At 39.7% G+C, this 10131-nt stretch overlaps 1 protein-coding gene across 2 annotated transcripts in view; it reads right to left on the bottom strand.

Moving 5' to 3' along the window:
* FMR1 (fragile X messenger ribonucleoprotein 1) overlaps window positions 1-10131 on the bottom strand; it is a 49562-nt gene that overhangs the window by 31830 nt on the left and 7601 nt on the right. For both annotated transcript variants that reach the window (XM_075007564.1, XM_075007565.1), the window contains 4 exons: window positions 7833-7885; window positions 5607-5700; window positions 517-588; window positions 86-234 (listed from right to left, as the gene is read on the bottom strand). In XM_075007564.1, the coding sequence (XP_074863665.1) occupies window positions 86-234; window positions 517-588; window positions 5607-5700; window positions 7833-7885 (368 nt within the window). The remainder of the gene's footprint in view (window positions 1-85; window positions 235-516; window positions 589-5606; window positions 5701-7832; window positions 7886-10131) is intronic.

The raw sequence follows: 10131 nt of genomic DNA, 5'->3' as shown, positions 1-10131 counted from the left end.
CGATTTTCAATTCCCTCTTGTTCGAGTTCTCACATTCAGGCAGAATTCCAAAATAACTTACACATACAAAGAGATCTGTACTTACATTTGCCTTAAATCTTCCGGCACTTCCAGTTTGATCTTGTGAAAAGTATCTTTTGTTGCAGGTTTGTTGGGATTCACAGATCTTAAACGCTCAATTGTGACAATTTCATTGTATGTAGCATCACAGGCTGCATATTCTATTACATAAAACTGATATAAAAATAATAAAATCACCCAAGCCACATGTTTAATGACAAGAACAAGAATTGTGCTATGACTGCGCTGTGCTTGAAATATTAACTGTGTAAATAAACTCAGCATTTTTTTTTAGTTTTAGGTAAAAAGACACACCTAATCAAACTTTCTACTAATTGGATAATCTAGCTTCTTGAGAATAAAATTTACTACCAGAAAACTTGAAATCCAATGCCCAAATGTTTCAGAAGAGAAATACAAGAAAAAATCAAAGTATGTTTGTATATATATTCCTACCTCACCCTTTATCATTCTCACTTTAGCCAGCCACCAGCAACATGGTTCTTTTTCATTTGCTCTGGAATAAACCTAAACAAAAATACAATATACAACACTGCAGGATGAGAACTACATAATATTAATAAAGAAATTTGTGTATTATTTGCATAAAACATAAATCATGACTGACTTATATTAACAATCAATTTGCACTACTATGCAAGAAATTTTAAAGCTAGTAAACAGTATAGGATTCATAAATTCACAAACTACCTAAACGCCACACAAATATAAAATGATACCCTATATATCAGCCAGTCAGTACAGTCCTCAAGTACTCAAAAAATCCTTAGGAGGCCAGATAATATTTCCTGTTCATCTATAAGTCGTCTAATGACATGCAAATACTGTAGGGGTCATGCCAATGCAGAATATTATATTACCAGCAAATTGACACAATACTTGGCTCACAGCATCATTAAAGCCAGCTCTATACGAAAACCTTTTGCCAGCAAAGTAATGTCAGTTAGCGATGATTTTACGGTATTTTTTTTCCCTCATGGCTACACTATCAAAAGCCCTAATACAGTAGTGTCTCAATTTACGCGAGGGTTTTACTCCCATGCACCCTCACTTAACTGGAATTTCACCTAAATCATGGGCAGCTTTTTCCTTGGCAGAATGCATGTTCTGCAGCCAGGGAAGCAGCAGGAACACTTGGAGCTCCTTTTGAAAGGTAAGACCTTAGGTACTGGGGGGAGGGCAGCTGAGGAAGGTTAAGCCTGGTGGTGGGTTGGGGCCATGGGAGGGGGGCAGGAGGGTTAAGTCTGGCAGGGGTTACAGCTGCAGGGGAAGTGAGAGGTGGAGTTGAGCTGAAGCTGTGTGCTGGCCGGTTGTGGGGGGTTGTTGAACCAAGGTGGAGGGAGTTGAGCTAGAGCTGCATGGAGGTGGTGAGCTGGGACGCAGGGGGGTTGAACTGGGGCGAGAGGAGGTTTGAAGCAAAGCTGCGCAAGGAGGCTGGGCAGTTGAGCCACGGCCGGGCTTGGGTGGTGAGCTGGCAGCGGCTTTGAACCAGGGCTCAGGGGGTTGGGTCAGAGCCATGCATGAAGGGTGGTAAGCCAGAGTCAGAGTTGGGTGCTGGAGGCGGGTATGAGCGGGAGCTGGGCCCGGGTGGTGAGCAGGGCTAAGGGGGGAGCTTGAACTGGGGCTGCATGGGCCGGCAGGGTTGAGCTAGGGCTGGGGGAGCAAGATTTTGAGTTGCACTTAACTCGCATTAATAAGAGTTAGGCGCAACTCAAACTCACACAGTTTGAGGGTTTACTTATATAGTTCTATCAGAAAAGAAATGGTTTTGGTAGCACAGTTTCTTTTGTTTTCTGAATCAGAATCAACTGTGTAGTCTTAACAGCGAAACTTTTAAATTTAAAACACACTGAAGAAAGGATTAAGAAATTTAAACTTGTTAAATAAGGAAATCCAACAACTAGAGAGAGTGACCTTTTCATGTTGTATTTTCTTTACTAATTCAATTAGATTTAAAGAAGTGACAGTATGTTAAGTGAGCTAATTACTACTTTACCTCAGTCTTCAAAACACAAAATGGAGTCAGGTACCCAACTTCTACTGATTGTTGCTCTTTGCGCCTTTCAAAATTTCCCCACCCTCAGTACCACCATGTGGATAAGAGCCAGATGCATCAACATCCAGTGGTTCACAAACTGTGGGACAGGACCCAAAACTAACTGCAGCTCAACTGTGACGGGGTCAACAAAGTCAATGTTAGACTTGCAGAGTCCTAGGACTGAAGCCAAAGCCTGAGGCTGCCCAGGTCTGTAGCTAAAGCCAGCAGGCTCAATACCCTTCCCCACACATACTCTAGCTGGCGGTATGCCACCTAGCTCTGCCCACCCTTCTGGGATCATGTAGTTATTTGCTGTTGTCAGAGGGTCACAGGCAATCACATCTGAGAATCTCTCCACAACCTATCACTTTCCTGTCAACATCCAGTGACAAAAACAAATTTTAATTTACATACAATTAAATAAATTCGCACAAAAAAGTGACCAATTATGCAAATAGTTCTAGTTACCCATAAACCGTGAAATGAATAATTCTGAGCCCCATCAGCTGAGATCCCTGTAAGCTGAGCACTTGCGTGGCCAACCAGAAGGGCACCCACAACTACCCACAGCCAGCAGCAAGTGCTTCTACTGGTGATGCACATATGCACACACCTTGGTGGATACAAAAATTTATTCCCCGCATGGATTGAAAGAAATTAGAGGGAAAACTGCCATTCAGCCAGATATCTGCCTATTCCCCAGCTACACCTCAATGAGGCAATCCAACAGCTGGTCCCAGGTCAATGAAGTATGTGTTTCCTAGACCTGCATCAATTAATTTTGGCTCTGTCAGCCACACAATTATTTCTGCAACCCCAGCTCACATATCAACTCTGCATTCACAGCCAATCAACTGGAAAAGTGAGGAAGACAGCTAAAACACAAGCAGATGCATTTTCCCCAGAGATCTATAGAAAGATGTGAAAACTCAGGAAGTTGGCAGGTTTATCATCAATGGGCACTGGGACATCTGATGCTTATTTACCTTGATATTTTACATATAAGCTTGTTCTATACTACAGCTGAAACATTTCTGGCTAACATGATGCAAACCCTTGCACATACTAACCCTGATTTCCTTCATTAGTGAAGACAAGACGATATATTGTAAGTCAACTGGTAAGAGTACCAAGGAGATCAATGAAAAACTTGTAGCATATGAATTATTCAATTGTCACAACTGTGGTTTACAACTGTCAAAAGAAGCTCTTACATAGATTCAACATTTTCTGTAATGTCCGATATCAATGAGATGGTGTAATGTTGAAATTATTCCCAATTGATTCATATTATTTTTGTCACTAAAAGGCACCATTTAAAAACATAATACTGTAGAAATATCCTCTTCTGAGGTGATTTATATGTCCCTGTCCATGAGCTGTGGTGTCTGTATGGTTGCCCTGCATCCTGACCAAATAGCTCTTAAGCTAAGCATTTTAAACTTATAACCTGCTTTACCAGCAGTGGTGACATATTTCCCTCACAAACCACATCAAAATTAGATAAATTAAAAAACCATATTCACTGTTAAAATGGAGTTTTAGAAATCCAAAATGGCCGCCGGAGAATGACAGTTAGAAAATGACAGTTGTAATTAATATTCGGCGAGCTATGAATATGTATGAAGTTATGGTTTGAAAAGTTTCAAACTGATTGGTTACTTTAGGATCCTCATACATATGTAATAGTCAAATGCCCCTTTGATACATTGTGGCACTGAGGAGGACCTAGCAGGCAGAGGTTGTCAAACAGGTCCACCCAGGCTGCATATATTCAGGAGAGCAGCCCTGCTTGGGGCATTCCGGACCAGACCTCGGAGGAGAGCAGAAGAAGAAAGAAGACTACAGAAGGACTGAGCTAAGAGCTGGACTGAGCCTGTAGCTGAACATCGCTGGCAGAAGAGCCGAAGCTGACCTGCGTGTCAGTCATCGCTCTCTAGCCGCCGTGGGCCGTCGAAGAACAGAAGAGCTCCAGCCTGAAGACCAGAAGAGCTCCAGTCTCCATAGAGCTAAATCACTAGTAAGGCTCCGGTTCTTTTATCCGGAGGGTTTGCCTGGCAGACCGCACCGCCCAAACAACGGTGCCCTGCACGGGGAAACCGCAGCAGCGACCCTGCCCTTCCAGTCACCGACCCTAGCTCAGGCCGGTGTCTGAAATATCACGGTCGTTCCTAAAAAACACAGGAGGTTTTTGTTAACCAAGCCGGTTTTTCCTCCTGGCTCTCTTTTTCTCCCTCCTTTACTATCTGACCTGACGCGGCTGCTGTACAAGCGCGCCGTGAGGGTCATAACTTCCTAGCTCGAAGAGAACTACAGGCCCAGCGCCTGGATCACAGAGCAGGAATAAGGAGGTATTCATGGTCTGGGTTTAGGGTTAAATAATTGGGTAAGCAGTTAATGTTTTCATATAGCTTTGTAATAGAGGGTGGATTAGGACTTCCCCAAGTCCATGATCAGCGCCTTATATTTTGTATTCCTTGTCCTTCTGTAAAGGCACAGGAGGCCAATGCTATTGGTTTAGCTTAAAACTATTGCATGCACACAGGAGGGTAGTTAGGTAAACTGCGTTGTTACTATAATCCAGAGCTATAAGCTCCCCCCTATTTAGGAGGGTAGAGCGGTCAGGGATAACCCAATAAAGGGAAAACCCTGGTATTCTTAGTAACCCTTTAAGGGTAATGAAGGTCTGCAATAAAGGGCTACCATAACAAGGTGGTCGAAATAGGCAGTACCATTTTTTGAGGGGATAACCTTTAACTAGGAAAACCCCTCCACTTAACTAAGGGGAAAACCTCTCAGTAGGAAACCCCGCATATACTGGGCTCTCCCCTGCTTGGCCAGCAGGGCAACCCATTTAACTAGAGAATTGACCTAGCTTAGTGCAGGCAAATTCTTATTCTTATAAGATCTGCTCCCCGCGGTAGTCGGCCAAGGGTTGAGCGACCTGGTGAACCTCAGGAAGATCCAGGAATAAATAAATAAATATAACTCAGCTCTGAAGTTAATCTTTCCATTTTACAGCACGCATCGAAGGCTGCACGGTCCGTCCCGGAAGCACAGTAAGTAGCTGAGGGATTAGATAGCAGTGCTGTTACAGCAGTTACCTATTGTTTAAGGCTACAAGCCATAGTATTCAAATCCTGTGCCTATTCTACAAAAACAAGGGCTTACATATTTTGTGCAAGTTAGCTTACCAAAGTTCATACTTTTGAGTTATAAAATAAACCCTGTCTCCCTGTTTGAACCTGACATCTTGTTTGTATTTTCTTCCTTGGGTAAACACACCGCAGCAGCGCAGTTCACACACCCTGAAACCCCGTTGTGATTAGACCCACCGTAGACGGCGAGCAGGGTCGCGGGGTAAAATCCTGGGAGCATTGGTAAGGACTCAGTTTTAGTCCAGTCCATTGCTCTGGTGTGATTGACTTGACCTAATCAAATATTCAAATTTATTCATACGTCACTCGCATCCTCGATAAATACATACCTCTACTTCATCACTTTCATTTATATCTTTATTATAGCCTGGAGGTGGTGGAAACCTCACATCATGGAATGGAATTTGCCTCTCTGGCTGCCAGCTAAAAACAAAAATACAGTTATAGACTGGCCTATATTTCACTATCCCCCCATCATTTTTTTCAGACCATTTATTTTCAACCTGTAAAGTTCACATCTTCACAGGCAAAAAAATCACAAAATTTAAATTAGCAAAATCTACTACAGAACTTTTATAGGCAATGTGTTTAAAGTATATTTAATCGCCTTAACAGTAGCAGGAGTATAAAAATTGTATCAGGGATCTTCTTTAAATCTGGAAGCAGCACAAAAAGCTTTTGGTTTTCTTACCACATAATAATCCCTTTTCCAGAATTATTTTGTTTAGGATACTTGCAAATAACTAGAAGTTCTATTTTTTGTTAAACAAAGTATTCTCTTTAAACTTAAAAATAACCCCAACTTTACTGAGTATACCATATCAATAAACATAACACCAATCATTTAAAGATGTGCAGTAAAAGTATTTTTCAACCTAAAAAAATATATGAGCTGAATGCATCTTATAACAGATTAATATGGATGTTCAAGCACACCTCAAGGCAAAAGAAAGCATGAAAATTTAGTCATTTTTTTTTTTAAAAGTTACCTTTCAGATTTTACCTCTTTGCTGAATCTCACTTCAACTTATTTTAGTTTAACCAACACACATTCTGTACCTTTAAATAATGTTTTTCTCCCCGTTGTCATTTGAAAGAGTCAAACAAATTAACAGAAGTTCACTGAGGCTACGTCTACACCATCCCTTCCTTTCAGAAGGTGTGTGAAAATGCTGCAGATCAAAAATGCTAATGAGGTGCTAACATTCAGTGCCTCATTTACATAATGGCAGCCACTCACCATGTCCGAAGTGCTGCTTTCAAAATAGCCATGTAGACAGGGTTCCTTCGATAGGAAGTCCCCTTTTCAAAAGCGTCATTCTTCCTAAAACAAATTAGGAAGAAGGGCAATTTTGAAAAAGGGGCTTCCTTTTGAAGGAACCCTGTCTACATGGCTATTTTGCATTTTGAAAATAGAACTTCTGATGTGGCAAGTGGCTGCTATTATGCAAATGAGGTGCCAAATATATCAGTGCCTCATTAGCATTTTCAATCCACTGCATTTACATGCCCCATCCAAAAGTGAAGGGCAGTGTATATATAGCCTGACTGTAGTAGAAACAGTAAAATTGGTTATATACAGATTTATTGGACGACTATAAACCAAAGCATTTTCTAATTCAATTAAGTGACACTAAGTAAATTCTTTTATTAGACATAAGTATAACCTAAGATCCATCCTCTCCTCAGGTCCTAAAATACCCATGCATTAAACAAAAGCAATGTCCCAGCATACAGTTGGTAAAGTCACCTAAACTACAAACAACATGCTGTAGTCAGTTCATAGAGGTGTGCAGTGTGTTCATTGAAGAAACCCAACCAGATATATACATACAAAATTTCATACACCTCCAAGTGTACGCATTCTTAAAAAAGAAAAGGTGTAGGTAGCATATATCAATTTCTTGCAAAGGGTGCTATCATAGGCTCTAACATTGATGATGCTATGTTCTAAAATCAACTCAAAATAACTTCCGTAATAATCTGGTGATTCTAACATTTCTATTAATAAGAGATACTGGTTGAAGTCATTAAACTGCTTTTGAACCATCCAAACGTAATGGCTATATCAGCACTAGAAGCATCTATTTACAGAAGTTACTGTCAGAAGAGATATTCGGACAAAACTTTTGACAAAAGATCACATCTACACATAAAAGTGGACTGCTCTTTTGATCCGCTGTTGACAAAAGGGCCCCCAGTGCATCTACACAGCCTTTTTTTGTCAACAGTTTCTGTCGACAAAACACATGTTGTGTGTAGATGCTCCACAAGTTTTGTCCACAAAACTCTCTAATGTAGATGTACCCAATATGTATTGTTAATAATATAGCAATATTTACTTTCGCCTTTTAATAAAACATGTTTATTATTACATCTATCTTAGGTAAAATAAAATAGTTTTTATTGTGAAGAGCAACAGCATAAACATTACAATTTTAAATGTTTTACATTCACCCATACCAAAAAGCTCTATTTATATATTTAATTAGACATGCGCACTGAAGTGTTAGATTTTACTCTGTGCCAGCTTGTATCAGTAGCAGTACACTTACTTGTTTTCAAAAGCAACTGTTATTGAATCTTCATGTACATCCTTCACAAATGCCTTTATGAAAAAAGCAAGTAGATACAATTAGATTATTTTCAAAATACTGCCATCTTAATCTTTCCCCACTGAAACTTAAAAATTAAGTTTGTTTCCAACTAAGGTGCTTTCTCTAATCTTACAATATAGAGAGAAAGATGCTGACATCTTTGCAGTCCCCTGGTTCATGGGCATCAGCTAGTACTTTGATATGCTTACGTAGCATTTAAATCATACACATACTATTTATTTTTCACTTCTTAACTTGAGAAATGTGTTATGTACCATCACTATGTTGTGTTAATAATCAGGACAATAACCTTTAGAGGAATGTTTTTCCCTCTATTTTCAGGCTTTACTCTGAAGTTCAGGTAAGTTAAATGCTAACTGTCCACCATAGTTACTGCCTATAGTAGCAGAAAGAGGAGGCTGTTGAACCTTACAACTATGATGAAGATGTTTGCAGAAGATTTAGCATCAATTATTTTCTGAGCATCTCATATGATTTCTTGCAATACATAGTTTCCACAGAAAGATGCCTTCAGCATGGCCTGCGCTTCAATCAAAAGGCAGAAAGTCTTAAGCCAGGAGTAATGATGAAAAGTAATACCCAATTGCTGTGATGTTCAATGACACATGAAGAGTATGTGTGAATGTCGCAACACGCCAATATCTTTCACTGGCTTCCTCTATTCCTCTACAGGTTAGTCCGGAGGAAAAAGCACTTAGCTCCAAAACTGACAATATTAAGTGTCCCTGCACAACAGCAGGCAGCGCTGAAAATTATATGAATTGGTATCAATCAATTCAGCTCATACTGGTTGCATCTACACTACAGAAGTCTTTTGAAAGATCATCTTCAGTAAAATCTCTTCCAAAAGATTATGCTTTTGAAATAGTGCATACACACAAAAAGCAGTTCAATTCGCTCTTTCAATAGAGAAAGACTGTCCACTCAGTCCTCTCTCTTTCGAAAGAATGGGCCAGGGATTGAAAAATCCAGAATCATGAAGATTGCTTTTTCAATAAAAGTGCATGTGAAACATCTACACAAACTATTTCTAAAGAAGCTTTTGAAAGGAGGTGCTCTTCCTGATCTGGGAGCAGAAGAGGGCTTCTGGAAGAAAAAGCTGCATGCTTTCGACTTCAGATCAAAAGGGTACATTTTCAGGGAGTATGCACCGTGTGTTCTTTCGAAAAAAGGCCTGATTTTCTGATTTTCCGTAAGACCTTGTTACTGTAGATGCAGGCACTTAGTTAAAAAGAATTAACCAGGGGAAGAAATTCAATTAAAAATAGATTCTGCTGCAGCACAAACAAGAAGCTCCAACTATGCGATCTGAAAAATTCCTTTATTTTTCAATATTACATAATTTATAAAGAGAAAAATGAATACTTTTGGTGATATCACAAAGCTTCTACCCAAAAACAGAACAGAAGGGTTTCTTAAAATGCACGTCACCTTAAACACAGAAATATAATATGCAGAATACCTGGACCTATAAACTATTTTTATATATAGTAACACATACACGACAAGTCCAGTTCCAAATTCCAGTGGGGTCATGCAGGATGGTAATGACCACAAGGAATTAATACAACCCATTCCCACTGCAAACACAGCAGACAGGCTTTGCAAGAACAATATAGAGAGAAGTTCTCACACTACTGAAACACCAATAAACTGCAGGGATGAATGGGAAAAACTGGAACAAAGATGTAGAGGTGTGTAAACTCAGACCCATAGCTGTATGGGTATGGAGGAATGGAAGACTGGCCTAAGCAAACATGCATGACAGAGTGTGAAACATAGGGTGGAATTAAAAAAATAAAAAACCCAAATTCATGGATGTTTTTAAATTTAAACCACATTTTAGACTTTTTAAAAAATAGAATAAATTTCTCATTTAAAAATAACAATTACATCTCATCACAAACATGCTACACATAGATACACAGTCTCATAAAAATAAATTATTATTGCAGCTGGTCAGTTTAGCCTACCTACTAGCTTTAGCTTCTTGAAAATTCTGGGGTTTCAATTTCTGTTTCTCAGTAGACTAAAAAGTAGCATGGGTTTTAAAATGACAAGCTGGATAGGACTGTTTTTGCAGTGGTGGACCTTGGCCAACCAGAGTAGATGAGAGCTGAGATAGGAGTGAGCAAATTTTTACATCAGCCCCACTTTGCATCCCTGAAATTAGCAGCCCCACCTCCCCTACAATTCTGTCTAATGTAATTCAAACCAAGAGAAATTTTGGTTATGT

This window comes from Carettochelys insculpta, chromosome 13 (assembly GCF_033958435.1).
Source record: "Carettochelys insculpta isolate YL-2023 chromosome 13, ASM3395843v1, whole genome shotgun sequence".
Taxonomy (NCBI): domain Eukaryota; kingdom Metazoa; phylum Chordata; order Testudines; family Carettochelyidae; genus Carettochelys; species Carettochelys insculpta.
This window is presented reverse-complemented; position numbering and strand designations above follow the sequence as displayed.